The following is a 15,471-nucleotide window of genomic DNA, read 5'->3' on the forward strand; positions in this document are numbered from 1 at the left end:
CGGGAGCGGTCAGGCAGTAATAGACGCTTGTAGCATCCAGCTACAAGCGTCTATTACATTGTAAAATCTAAAAGCCGGCAGGGAGCGCTTTTTGTTAGGTAAGAGCGCCACCTGCTGGCCTTAAAATGACATGGCAGCCTGCAGGCTGGGAATTAACCTCTTCCTGCCTTGACTGTGGCAGAAAGATTAATTCACTTTAAAAAAATAAATAAAATAATAATAATAATATAAAAAAATGTATAAAAAAAAAAATATTAAAATGTCCAAATTTCCACACGATGAATAACATAAAACAAAAGTCACTTTGAAGTGTTTTAGCGCTGTACAAGATTGGCGCTGTACAAAAATAGGCCGCCAAAATGCAAAAAGCGCTCCAGTCTTTTGAAGTCTTGCGGCGGACCCAGCCAGTAGATAAATGACATAAAAAGCGTCCATTTTTAGGGTACAAGCGTACGGTAGTGGTTTTAGAAATGTTTTGTATTGAAACCTTTTGTAGTAGTTAGAAAAAAAATTGCTAAGAAAGGAAAAATATTATTTTTTTTAATAATTTTTTCAGTTTTTCCTTAAATATATATATTTTATATTATATCCATCATCTAATAGCACAAAAGAAAGGCCTGAAGTATCACGTGAAAAATAATATCAAATACATGTACTGTAGGCTGGCTCAAAAATGTATCAGTTATTTGCAGTTAGATAGACGCATTGCTAAAACTGGCCTGGTAAGGAAGGGGGATAAACACTCCGGTAATGAAGTGGTTAATGACCACAAACGCAATGTATTCCCTTGGGTAACAATTTTATCAGTGAGATCAATCTGACCTGTAGAGATTTTAGGTCACACACGCATTGTTCTACACAATGGAAAGAACAAAGGAGCACTTAAAGGAAATGTGGTCACCAAAAAGTGCATCTTCCAGTTAAAACCAGATAGTGACACATTCCTTTTTATCTAATCTGTTTTTATATCCTGATTGCAGATTTTAATTTTTTTATTCCTGGACATGATTATGGGGCCTGAGCTGTTCTTAGCAGCATTTACACAGCATTAAAAAAAAAACTGCTTTATGGCAGCCTCAAGGGCAATAGACACAATGGTCTGGCCGAAATCTCAGTGACTTCTATGGGAGAGTTTTCTAGGGATGCCCTGTGCAGAGGTCACTGTACAAGGAAAGAACAGATAAGCTTTGACAATCGTGGATCCTGTCTTATCAATGCACAGAGGTGATATCATTACAGGCAGGATTAGAATGACAGATAGGCAGGTAACTGCAGTTAAGTGATCTCTACAGACAAAGAAATGGCGCCAATTATTAGGCTTAGAGGCCAGTGTAAACTGCAGGATCATCAAAAATTCTCTAAAAATATGTTAAACATAAAAACGTGATTTAAACAATATGTAATTTTCTGATGACGCATTCCCTTTAATAAACTCAATAAAAGAGCACAGCAACTCTGTAATAACATTTATAATGGGTTGTGCTACCAGTTTGTTCTTGTCATTCCCTTCGAGCCCTATCACACGGGCAGATAGAGAAGACTTTCGGGAGGGAAGCGTTGCCTCCCGTCAATTTCCTTCTCAGTATAGGGAGGAGTGATCGCTAATGCATCACTCGTCACTATACTGTCATTGTTTGCCGGCAGCAGAGCACCTATTACACAGCGCGATCTGCCGCTGGCAAACCTGGATGTTTTAACGTTAAAAGAACGAGCGCTTGCGATGGCGGCTCGTTAGTGATCATCTTAAAGGTAATCTGCTCGTGTAATAGGGCCTTTACTCCAGTGGGACTTTATGAACTGTTCTAGCTTTTCTGTAATTTTATCAAATTTCAAAAAGTAAAACAGGCCATAAAAATTAGAAAGTAGCAATCAGTTATGGCTAATTTCGGTGGGTTCTGCTGGGACTCTACCCTTGAAAACCATGTTAGATTTTTTTTTTTTTACTGAATCTGTGTGCTTATGAAATTCCTACTGTATCTTAATGGTGGGAAGAACTCTTCTAGTAGTGATTACTGAAAATAAGTTGTAAAAACCAACGCGGCACATAAAAAATATATGCTGACTGGGTGGACATTTATTTTTGTCTTTTTTTTTTTTTAGATACATTTTTATTAAATTATACAAAACCAGAATTGTAATTCTGAATGTGTGACAACTCTTTACTGGATAAAAAAAAAAAATGAATATTTTTTGAAATGGTGTAACTTTCTTAAAGGGTTTTTCCAGGACTTACTTACTGATGACTTATCTTCATATTAAGTCATCATTTTCAGATCAGTGTGGATCCCACTCCAGGCACTCAGCTGTTTTCACAAGCTCCAATGCCTACGTAGTGGCCATGTCTGGTTACTGCAGAGCTGCTACCATTAATTTAGCCCCTTATATGTCTATTATAAATGGTGCATTGTAATATAATGTTTGCTATAAAAACATCTGCAGCAAGCCCTTGATGTACAGGAGCAGAGGATGGGAGTGATAGTGGCTCTGACTAAAGGATGGGTCACAGTGGTTTCCTTCAGGCCACTGCTTCCTAGAGCCAGTGAAGTGAGAGGAGGGCACACCCTTTCTTGCCTTCGGGCACTCCGTGTAGTTGGGGCTTCTGCCTGATGGTAGTTTGAGTTGCCATTGATATTGGTGGTTGTATGGGTTCCTTGCAGGAGGTGTAGTAGTGCAATGGCCAGTGTATGGTGTGGTAGGAGTCAGGAAACCAGGCCAGAGGTAGAAGAATAAATGTCTCTTTTTTACTTGAGTGCAAAACAGAAGCTGTAGTGCATCCAACAATAATCTGTACACAGTGCAAATCCTTTTCCCAGATGGCAAGGTATGGAGACTGGCAAAGTGGAAAATGTTGGCTTCTTGGTATGCTATCTTACTAAAGTCTCTCACTATAGAATCTCTGTCTGGTAGCTGTAATCTGGCAACAATTGCCGTAGTGGCCACTATGGGATACAGGTCTTAGAGGCACATCTGGCCAGGACGTGGTTAAGTTTGATGGGTGTCTTAACTGTAGACCCTCTCAAGCAGCTAAGTCTGTATGGCTGAAGTAGCAGGTTACCTTGCTGACTCCTATGCTTTTGCCACTCAGATTCCAAGTTCTTAAATTTCTTTCACTCTTTCTGTAGCAGAAGCAGTAACTTTCACAGAGATCTGTTTGTCTGTGGATTCTGAGGTCTAAAGAGAAGGAACTCAAAGACTTGCTTCCTATCTCCTCACTCACTAGACTGAAACGCCCTCACTAGACAGGAAGTCAGACCAGCCCATGCCAAGAGGGAACAGGGTGGTTAACCCTGTCCCTGACAACCATACCATGTCATGCATGGGGTACATAAACACGGCATATTTCAATAAGAACAAACCCTTTGCAGATACCCCCTATAGTGAAGTACTGCACATCTAACCAATGTCGCTGACACTATCATGTCTAACGAAGATTTACCTCTAGTGTGCCCTCTGCAATCTTCTCCAACCAGTAGTAACACAAAATACCAATAATTGAAAATTTTAGCAGGACATTTCTGGAAAGACAAAATGCAATTATATGTTATTGTTTTGTTTTTTTATGTATTGCACTTACTGTAAATAGTAAGATAAAAACAGCTAAAAGGAATGGTAATCAATTTTTTCGCTAAGATCAACCCCTTTCAATGGATCATGTCTGAGGGTGACTCGCTAATCCCAGGAGGTGTCCTGCTGCTGGGAACTGCAATGTAAATGCTCATTTATCTTGTAGTGAAAATAGCATTAAAAGGTTGTCCGGGGCGTTTAATACTGATGACCACATCAGATAGGTGGGCTTCCAAATCCTGACACCCCCTCTGATCAGCTGTTGGAAGAAACTGTGACACGTGGCCTCCTCACAGTTTACCAAGAACCGTGTCATTCATTGTATAGTGGCTGTGTTTGGTATTGCAGCTCAGCCCCATTTTCTTGAAGGAGACTGAGCTTCACCTAGGCCTGTGGGGGTCTGACTCCCGGTACCCCACCGATCAGCTATTTGAAAAGGTTGTGGCGCTCCAGTGACCATCCCGGCCTCTTCCTAGGCCAGTGACATCACGTTCATCTGTCACATGGCCTAGGCCAGTGATGGCTAACCTTCGGCACTCCAGTTGTGGTAAAACTATGACCAAGATGTATACTTCCTTGGCTGTTCTTAGGACTCCATAGAAATTAATGGAGCATGCTGGGAGTCATAGTTTCACCACAGCTGGAGTGCCGGAGGTTAGAAAAGGCTGGGATGCTCACTGGAGCGCCACAACCTTTTCAAATAGCTGATCGGTGGGGCACCAGGAGTCAGACCCCCACCGATCTGATATTGATGATCGATAAGCCATCAGTAAAATAAATCTCGGACAACCCCTTTAAATTATTATTATACACTATATTACAAGAAAAAGGCTTTTTTTGGTGGATAGGTGCACTTTAAAGGAAATCTCTAATATGGACAACCCCTATCTACATCCATGTTAGGTTATAAGGAGATTAAAATGGCTCACCCCCTCACCCTTCAAAGACAACCCCTTTAATATCAGACTGTGAGGACAACACTTTTGCTGTTTTCTGGATAAGTTGGTTCTTCTGTATTATTGCCTCGCTAATGATTTACCACAACAGCCAGATGCTTTATACTTGATAATTAGATTGGGGTACCCTGCTTGTAAAGTATTTCGTAGAACTGCTTCAGATAAATAAATCTATTATGGTAAAAGTGCAGTAAAACTACATGTGGTACTGGTGCTAGTTTGTGATCCAACAGTCTCCAAACTTTTAGCTTGGCCTGATACTTAGTTCATGTAGCACATTGTATGTAATGTTCTGTTAGTCTTACCTTATAATCGTGACATAGATGTGATGCTGCGGGTACTTGAATTGCTCAACTAGTGAGAACATCGAGTAGACTAACGGCAAGATGAGGTTAATGAGGGAGACCACCACAGGAACCAGTAACGTTGCCGCTTGCTTAGTCAATGCATTTAAGTTTGCATTCTGTGGAAATCAATAAGAGAATGGAATTTGAACGGTAAATGAAATGTTAAAGGGGGCTTCTCCCATTGTACATGCAGTCCGATCAGTATGTCACAGAACAGGAGGAGCTGAGCAGATTGATAGTTTTATGGTTAGGAGTCCAGTGGGTGGTGACTAAGCATACAGGAAAGGCTGTCAATCACTGAGTAGGACCGCCTACTGGACTCCTAAACATAGAAAGGGCAGAGGTTTTAATGAATAAATACAAGTAGGGCCTTATGCTCTCAACTGTATCTGTTTTGCGGTCGGCAAATCACGGATCCGCAAAACAATGCCGCCTTTTTAAAAAAAAATGTATGTAGAAATATCCTGTCCTTGTTTGAAAAATGGACAAAAATAGGACATGCTCTATTTTTTATGGACCAACAGAATGGACAAACGCATTTTGCAGCCCCATTGAAATAAATGGGTCCGGATGTGCACCAAAAATACGGTTGTGTGAATGAGGCCTTATAGTAAATCTTTTTGATAAAACTATCACTCTGCTCAGCTCCTCCTGTTCTTGATCTGTCCGGTCAGATTATTATTATTTTTTTTGCCCTTGTTGGCTGAAAGTACAAGTCTATGGCACGATTGCCCAAATTTGGCAGATCATTTCTGACTTGGTTTAAGCCCATGCATGAATGTTCTGATGGAAAATGTATTGGCCACATTTTGGCCAATCCTAGTACTGTGTATATGGCCAGCTGCAATGCACACAGACATATACACTGGTCTAAGCCCACATTATGTTGTATTTTCATACAATGCCTGCTCAACCTCATACTGCCTAATGCATACAAATACGGAAACCCATGAACATGTGCTTTACCTCTGCAGAATCCGCAACTCTAAGGCAAAGAAAGTATACCCCAGCACAGCAGCCAACTGCCAGCCCTGAGGAGAGGATCCAGGCAGCCATATGAATAAAATATCGAAGTATCTTCTCACTCAACGTAAGTTTTAATGCTTCCATTAACTTTTCTGCCAGAGTTTCCTAGGAAAAAAAAAATATAATACAAATGAAGACATTTTACAGCATACAAATTATAGACATTTAAGAGCCTTATTACACCAACAGGTAACAAACATAATCCATTACCATACAATACTGACCATTTTTATCAAAAATATGGAAAAAAAAAGGGATGCAAATGAGCCTTTTAGCAAGCTCTGCCTCAGATGTAAGGCAGCTATCCTATAAGTCAGGGGTGGCCAACCTGTGGCTCTTGAGCCGCATGCGGCTCTTTGCTTCTTCAAGTGCGGCTCTAGCTGTGGAGCCGGGAAGCAGCCAGGTCGGCTCACTCTCCACCCCATGGTCAGATCTCTTCTCCTGTTCGGGCACTGTTGCTACTTTGCAGCTCCAGCTCACTCTCCAGAACGTCCTGATGCACACAGTGTGAGAACGTAGTACATGGAGAAATACTACGATCTGACGTTGTGCTCATCAGGTCACAGTGGAGACGTGTCAGACCTGCAGAGTAGCAGGTGCCCGAGCAGGAGCCCAGTGCCTGATCAGGAGAGGGAAGAGATTTTTTTTTAAATGATAGAACTGAGCATGGGGGTCTGATCTAAGCATGGTGGGTGTCCTGATCTGGGCAATGGGGTTCTGATCTGAGTATGGGGGGGTCTGATCTGAGCATGGGGGTTCAGATTTGAGAATGGGGGCAGATCTGAGCATGGGGGGGGGAGAATTGAGCATGGGGGGTCTTGTTTGAGCATGGGGGGTCAGATCTGAGAAGGGGGGAGAGCTGAGCACTGAGGGTCTGACAATGGGAGTCTGATTTGTGTTGCCTGATCCGAGCATTGGGAGTCTTATTTTTGGGGTCTGATTTGGAGGTCTGATGAGGTTTGGGGATCTGATTTAGGAGTCTTATCTGTGGTCTGATGAAAAATATATTTTTTCTTTTTTTTCTCTGCTAATGAAAAATAATTAAAAAATTTTTTTTATCAGACCTCAGATCAGATGAAAAAATTTTTTTTCTCTTTGTTAAAACCTAGGTGCATCTTGTAAGGCGAAACATACGGTGTAAATGTATAACTTGTGGCTCCTGGTAGTCATACATTGTTTTTTTTTTGGCTCTTTGTGTCTGTAAGGTTGGCCACCCCTGCTATAAGTCAATGATCGACCCTTGAAATAGGTATTGAGGCATGACTTGGATAATAAATAAGCCAGTACCTCATCTGCAGACAGCTGTTTTGGGGCGATTGCCCCGGCTTACAGCGTGAGGAGGCTCTAGGGCATAAATGCTCCTCTAAGCCTCCTCATGTCATTTAAGGCGTTCTCCGTAAGGAGAGGTAGTACTCCCCAAATTCTGTACATTGGGTCCCCAGAATGAATTTTACTGATGGGCCCCAGTCCAACACTGGTTTCAGAGGAATTTCAATTTAATATTTTTCTTCCGTGTAAGTGAGGTCTGGCGTGAGAAAAAAATTCAAGGCATAAACTGTAAAAACCCTGCTGTAGATCGCTATCATGAGTAAAATGGTTCAAGTAAATTTCACTGCCCTCATTGAATGGACTTTTGTAAAGAAGAAACCAGCTTTTCTTGTTTATCCTGGAAAAACACAAAGCAGTGAATTCCAGAAACCTGCCAGTTCTGTGTCTGACACCCTTAAAGTCAACAGAATCTGGGAAGTTTCTTACCTTTATTTGCGTGCTCAGATGTTTCTTCTTTAATTTCACGGCCTTCTCATTATTGATACTAAAATCCCAACTGCACAGAAGTTTAGCAGCGTTGCCCGAAAACGAAGCAGGGTTAATAAAGTTTTTTCGAAATGACATTGCCATGCTGTGAACACATTGAAAAAAATGGGAAGTTAGTGTCACCGCCAGCTATCAGTGGAATTTTAGCCAGTTTTTACTTTTCAACCCTTCATAGGGATACCCCACCATAGTAAGTGGCAGCATACCACGAGGAAATGCAATCACTTCCTGATCAATTGGGGCTATGGCTCCTTCACAGATTTTCCTTGCATGGTTGAGGAGTCGTCCATGCTTCGTGTGGGCAACTGCAACACCCCAGAATAGGGTACTTGCAAACAGTTTTTGTTATGTTATTTAATATGTTAATGCCTTGTAGTGTACCAGCATATCTGTGTATGGATCAGTCAGGGTTAAAAATCCCGACAGTGCCCCTGTAGGAAGTTAGGTGTTGGTCCAGTTGCTAGCCAAGGAAGAGAGAGAAGCTACATGTACTTACACCTCCGAAAACTAGGCCTAAGCTCCAGAGATTCACCATCTCTCAGAGAACCACAGAGAGAAAACTATCAGTACCCGAGAAAGAACTAGAATTAGAAAGTCCAGAATCTGCTTGGCCAAGCACTGGAGTCAGTCAGGTATTTGCTGGTTAAGGCTGGTAGATACTTTACTGCAGTGAGAGGGACATTACTAATAAACTCTTCCTTACTTTGACCAGGCTTGGCCCACCGTATCTTAATCCTGTACCCCTCAGGTGGGAATTATAGAAAATTTTTGCAAGAACCTTATCGCCAGCCTTAGATTCTGCAGAAGAGACTTTGGAGAAATAGATGGAAGGAGTACTACATTCCTCATTCTGGCTTGTATCCATGCATTGCTATCTGGGAAGATTTGCGCTGTTAATTGTTTGTGTGATACATTTGATAAAGAATTAGTAAATCTGTTTATGCGTTCGATCTAATGCAGGGCCTGGGGGAGATGTTCTTCCAATGCTTCTGGCTCTGCACTAGGCGTAAGGTCCGGCTTTAAAAGTATAAATATGGCTTCTTCTTTACTGGCACTTGGTTCTGACACAGGGCTATATAATAATATCGCAGACGGTTGAGTAAGGATAATCAATTATAAGCGTCAGAAGTGACAACATTGAACACTTTATTTCAGCCAGTCCCCAGAAGGTTTTTTTTATCCTCATAAGTAAACTAAAATGTATTTTTGTAAGCATTTGATTATCCAGAACTTTTGATAAATTGCCCCCCCTTGACGCCAGTCTACTGTATATAGCACTACAGCATGCTATGAATGATTGGGCGTGTTCCTAAATGATAGAGAAATCTACGTGTTCACATTCATTAATATTCACTGAGAAATATATCTTTACCCCAATCTGCATATTATAAATGAAATGCTAGATCTTATTTTTTCACTTGATCTCACCTGTTAAGATATTATGTTGTCTGCTTGTTAAGCGTATTGTATTTGAACCTTGGCCTTTTTTTAAGCCTTGAAACTTCCTCTATCGCACTAGTTTCTATTACCACCACTGTAAATATCACCTGAGCCTCCTTTACTAAATAGCTGCACTTCCTCATACTCCCAATCTGACCTCTCATCTTATACAGTAAATATTATTTCAGGGAAAAAATATTTTGCACCTTCCTTTGAAATATATTTCATAACGTGTTGAAGAAATTACTATTTTTTCGATCACAAGAATAGGGGGTTTTCAAAGACTTTTGGGGGTTATTTGCTAATAGAAATACATCTATATTAGGCGTATTCCTGGCACAGATCTGCGACTTTTCCCCGTACACGTCAGGACTACGCCTGTTTTACAAGTAGAAAATGGTCTAAATCTACGCCAGCAAGGGATCTGGCATGGATTTAGAAGTGGCAGTGGATCCGCCGAAGTTATGTAGAAGCCGGCGCCTCTACATAACTTCGGCGGATCCACCACTAGCGCAGGACCTTATTAAGACCGGCGCCTAAAACGCCAGTGGTGGAGGTCTGACCCTGGGACAAAGGTGGTGGAGGTCTGACCCTGGGACAGAGGTGGTGGAGGTCTGACCCTGGGACAGAGGTGGTGGAAGTCTGACCCTGGGACAGAGGTGGTGGAGGTCTGACCCTGGCACAGAGGTGGTGGAGGTCTGATCCTGGGACAGAGGTGGTGGAGGTCTGACCCTGGGACAGAGGTGCTGGAGGTCTGACCCTGGGACAGAGGTGCACCTCTTCACCGTTTACCCAGGCACAATGATGTATGGTATATACCAGTGCCTGATAGGGCTGCTCCAACCATTCAAGGGATGGAGGGGTATAGATCATTCTGAAAATCCCCAATATCTACAGTATTAGGGTTCTGACATTGTGAACTTTTATTTCATTCCATAAATGTTCATTATCTAATCTATATGGGCACCTTTAGGGTTAAAGAACATAGCAGCTGATATCCTATCAGGTATAGGCTCCATTCACACGTCCGCAAATGGGTCCGCATCCGTTCCGCAATTTTGCGGAACGTGTGCGGACCCATTAATTTTCTATGGGGACGGAATGGATGCGGACAGCACACAGTGTGCTGTCTGCATTTGCGGAGCGCGGCCCCGATCTTTGGGTCCGCAGCTCCGCAAAAGATAGAACATGTCCTATTCTTGTCCGCAGCTTGCGGACAAGAATAGGCATTTCTATAGGGGTGCCGGGCGGGTGTGTTGCGGGTCCGCAACACACCACGGACGTGTGAAAGGAGCCTTAGAGTCATTTAAGGACATCTCTGCTGGAACACATGGTGACTGTATTGCTATCGTTGTCATCCAGGACTAAAGCCTGTATTAGGCCTCATGCACACGACCGTTGTTGTGTTCCGTGTCCGTTGTTCCGTTTTCCGTGATTTTCTGCGGACCCATTGACTTTCAATGGGTCCGTTGAAAACTCGGATAATGCACCGTTTGTCATCCGCGTCCGTGATCCGTGTTTCCAGTCCGTCAACAAAATATGACCTGTCCTATTTTTTTCACGGACAACGGTTCGCGGACCCATTCAAGTCAATGGGTCCGTGAAAAAACACGGAGGCACACAAGATTGTCATCCGCGTCCGTGATCCGTGTCCGTTTTTTTCCTATCATTTGCAAGGCAAACTTGACTTAGATTTTTTTTTTTCACTTTTCATGTCTGGTGATCCTCCAAAAATTAAGGAAGACACACGGAAACAAAAACGGAAACGGATCACGGAACAACGTTTTGCGGACCGTGAAAAAATACTGTCGTGTGCATGAGGCCTTAGACAGGCAGATCTGCAAGCGATTGTCGGGAGGGAAGCGTTCCAACCCGGCAATTGCTTGTTAGGAGACTGGAGACCTTAGCTATTAGATGCAGTGATTTCCTCCGCAGCATGAGGAAGAGCGATCGCTATGCCATCACTTGTCGCCATAGTGTCTAGAGGTTTGCCGGAGGAAGATCGCTATTAAACAGCACAATCTGCTGTCGGCAAACACTGATTTTCAAGCATGCTTAAATATGAGAATTGCCCGTATTACACTGCAAGATGCGAATGCTCGTTAGCGATTATCGGTGTAATACATTCTTAAGGGCTATACACACAGCAACAGTATTCACTCAGTTACAAATTATGCATAATGACAGTATGATAAGAGAAATAAGACGTCTGCGAGGCTATACCCTGCTTTTTTGTTGTTGTACTTTCTAATGGCACCATTTAATATTGCATAGAATGTTGCGGGAAGTGGGAAAAAAATTCCAAATGCGGTGGAATTGTAAAAAAACTTAATTCTGATACAGTTTAATGGTGGTTTTTTTTATGGCGTTCACTACGTGGTAAAACTGACTGGCTTTTCATTCTCCAGGTCAGTACGAGTCAGGTGATACCACATATGTATAGATTTTCTTGCGTTTTGATACTGAAAAAAATAAAACTTGAACCCTTTTTTTTTATAGTCATTTTCTGACCCCTATAACTTTTTTGTAGTTATGAGAGCAGGCTCATTTTTTGCACGGCGATCTGTACTTTTCATTGATACCATTCTGGGGTGTGTATAACTTTTTGATCACTTTTTATTTAATATTTTGTTGGAGGAGAAGAGATCAAAAAACATAGAATCGGCCATTTTGACACTTTTTTAGTTTTGTCTTTTCCCATATGGGATAAATATTTTTATATTTTTATAGCACGGGTAGGGATGGAGCGAATTGACTTCGGATGAAACATCCCAAGTCGATTCTCATAAAACTTTGTTAGAATACTGTGCCAAGGTAGCACTTGCAACCGAAACAGAGTTCGGTAAAAGGTTTTTAACAGTAGAAATTCATTTCTGAAGTTATTACCCAAAGTCTTGCGAGACTTCACGAAGTAATAACTTCGGCATGCCGCGATACCATTTATGCATGCCGCGATACCATACTATTTTTAAAAACATTTCTTATTTTTAAAAACAAAAGCATTAGCATTGGAGTCTATAATGATTTTACTGTGTTTCTATGGAGACTACTATGCAGCAGCCTCCTGTCATTCTGAATCACAAGGGCTGCCGCATACACACTCCAGCTCCTCTGATCGCCACACAGGGAAGCGGGTGCATACCTGGAAGCGCGCAATTCTGGTACTTCACGCGACATTTCATAGGTTTGACCACAGCATCTGGGAGGTTAAATGTCCGCGATTGGCATTATCACTGGTCGCTGAGATTAGCCACGGGTGCCTGCTGTATGAAACAGTAGGCACCCAGTTGCTATGGTGCCCGCTCCGTTCTGAAGCGGGCGCCATCTTTAAAGACCCCACATGTGACGTAATAGAGGTTAATGATTCATATGAGTGCATTTACAGTATAGATGCCAACAGCAGCAATGTGAGAGTCAAATCCATAGGCGATCATGGAAAGCCTGAGATATGTGCTTTCTACACCCATGCATCAAAATCGTGCAGTGCGCCACACAAAAACGTGCACTAGGTCGCAGTCTATCACAGGCCCTCTCCATAAGAAACCATTTATGCGAGGGACCGGGACAAGTGGCTAACAACCCCCCCCCCCCCCCCCCCCCCCCCGACCTCAGGGGGTAGCCCATAAGGGGCGTCGTAACCTTGAAAAGTCCTAGTGACAAACAAAACATAGAAAGTGAACACACAGTGAACAATGTGAATGTGTGCCAGTTACAGCCCGGAAATTTGGATGGAATTTAAAAAAATCTTTGTAGTACGCGACACACATATACATTATATAAGGTCGCTGTGCAGATAACTTCTGTCACTTACTGTAGCTTCAAACCTTACTTAAAGGGGTTCTCCAGGAATTAAGAAAATGATAATATGTAAATATTACTTTATTATAAATATATTCCCAAATGCCTTTCATTAGTTATAATGGCTAATTTTGTCTAGGGAGCAATCATTAGGAGAAATAAAATGGCCGCTGTCCTATTGGTATACACAAAACCTGTCCTAATCACACAGCAAGACAAGTTACTTCACAACACTGCTACGCTGTGGTAATGGAGATTGCATACAAGTGCTGCTGCTCATTAGCCACATCTGCTTATGAACTCCATTCCTACAGAGATTCAGCTGAAGATCTTATCCGCTGTATTTAGGATCATAATCCCTGATGAACAGAGCAGGGAGGAGGATGAGGCAGCTCTTCTCACCTCAGTGTTGTGAAGTAACTTGTCCTCCTGTGTGATTAGGACAGGTTTTGTGTGTACTAATAGGATGGCAGACATTTAGTTTCTCCTAATGATTGCTCTAATGAAAGATATTTGGGAATATACAGTTGTGTTCAAAATAATAGCAGCGTGTTTAAAAAAGTGAATAAAGCTCAAAATTCTTCTAATAGCTTTTATTTCCATACACACAAATTGTGAACACTACACATTCTATTCCAAATCAAAACATGAAGAAAAATATATCAAATTTGTGTTGTTCCTCTAAAAGAAAATTAAAGAAAAGTGAATATGAGACTGTTCAAAAATATAGCAGTGTTTGTATTCTTCTTTACAAACTCAAACATTCACTATATAAACTGAAGAATGTTTGAAGATTTTGCTTTTCTTTGAATCACTTAACTAATATTTAGTTATATAACTGCTGTTTCTGAGAACTGCTCTACATCTGTGTTGCTCGGAGTCAACCAACTTCTGGCCCCTGGCCCCTGTGAACAGGTATTCCAGCCCAGGAGGATTGGACTACATTCCACAGTTCTTCTCTATTTCTTGGTTTTGCCTCAGAGACTGCATTTCTGATGTCACCCCACAAGTTTTCTATTGGATTAAGATCCGGGGATTGGGCTGACCACTCCATAACGTCAATCTTGTTGGTCTGGAACCAAGATGCTGCACGTTTACTGGTGTGTTTGGGGTCGTTGTCTTGTTGGAACACCCATTTCAAGGGCATTACCTCTTCAAGTATTCTGATGTACTCAAACTGATCCATGATCCCTGGTATGCGATAAATAGGCCCAACACCTTAGTATGAGAAACATCCCCATATCATGATGCTTGCTCCACCATGCTTCATGTCTTCACAGTGTACTGTGGCTTGGATTCAGTGTTTGGGGGTCGTCTGACAAACTGTCTCCGGCCACTAGACCTAAAAAGAACAATCTTACTTTCATCAGTCCACAAAAAGTCTCTTCAGGCCGGTCAATGTGCTCTATGGCAAATTGTAACCTCTTCAGCACATGTTGTTTTTTCAACAGTGGTACTTTGCGGGGACTTCTTGCAGATAGTTTGGCTTCACATAGGCGTCTTCTCATTGTAACAGTACTCACAGGTAACTCTAGACCTGCTTTGATCTTCCTGGAGCTGATTGTTGGCTGAGTCCTTGCCATTTTGGCTATTCTTTTATCCATTCGAATGGTAGTTTTTCGCTTTTTTTTCATGTCTTTCAGGTTTTGGTTGCCATTTTAAAGCACTTGCGATCATTTAAGCTGAGCAGTTTTCCCCTCGCCAATCAACTTTTTAATCAAGGTACGCTGTTCTTCAGAACAATGTCTGGAACAACCCATATTCCTCAGAATTTCAGAGAGAAATGCACTGTAACCAGCATGTACAACATTTGCTGCCTTCCTTCCTTACATAAGGGCAATAATTGCCACCTGTTTTTCAAAGAATGAATGACCTCACTCATTGAACTCCACACTGCTGTTATTTTAAACATGCCCCTTTCAATAAGTGATTGAATTACAGAGAATCAGCAGCATGCATGTCATGACTATTGGGTCTGTTGGGTTTCTATTACTCTACTACACCTGCTAGTAAATTATTTGCCATGTAGAAATATCATTTCTACCAAAAACAGTGATTGATCAGGTTAGTGATGTCTGACTGCTATTATTTTGAACACAACTGTATTTAAAATGAAGTAATATCTAAGTATTTTCATTTTCTTAATTCCTGGAGAACCCCTTTAAAGCGAGCATAGATCTGTACAGTATAAAAATATGTATGAAGACAACCTCTCAACAAGACTTAAAACGGGTTGTCCCAAATTATCAACTATACTGTGGAGAGGTGATAAGTGTTTGATTACTGGGGGTTCAACCACTGGGATCCCCACGGATGGTGGATGATGCATGGAGTGGGAGTGGAGCATGCACACTGCCACTCAATTGAAAGTCTATTGGACTGCTAAAGATAGCCGAGTACGGCGCTCAACGTTCCCCCACAACCCTTTTAAATGGATTGCCTGACTTAAATTATTTGTAAAATAAATAAATAAATGGGAAGGTATTAAAAACAAAAAAGTTATACTCACTATACCAAATCCCCTC

At 41.8% G+C, this 15,471-nt stretch overlaps 1 protein-coding gene across 1 annotated transcript in view; it reads right to left on the reverse strand.

Annotated features, from left to right (window-relative positions):
- Window positions 1–15,471, reverse strand: part of TMC5 (transmembrane channel like 5) — a 102,897-nt gene that overhangs the window by 27,023 nt on the left and 60,403 nt on the right. The window contains exons 10-13 of the mRNA XM_040441199.1: window positions 7,649–7,793; window positions 5,834–5,998; window positions 4,826–4,983; window positions 3,437–3,515 (exon numbers count right to left, since the gene is read on the reverse strand). Of these exons, the coding sequence (XP_040297133.1) occupies window positions 3,437–3,515; window positions 4,826–4,983; window positions 5,834–5,998; window positions 7,649–7,793 (547 nt within the window). The remainder of the gene's footprint in view (window positions 1–3,436; window positions 3,516–4,825; window positions 4,984–5,833; window positions 5,999–7,648; window positions 7,794–15,471) is intronic.

Source organism: Bufo bufo, chromosome 7, assembly GCF_905171765.1.
Source record: "Bufo bufo chromosome 7, aBufBuf1.1, whole genome shotgun sequence".
Classification (NCBI taxonomy): Eukaryota; Metazoa; Chordata; class Amphibia; order Anura; family Bufonidae; genus Bufo; species Bufo bufo.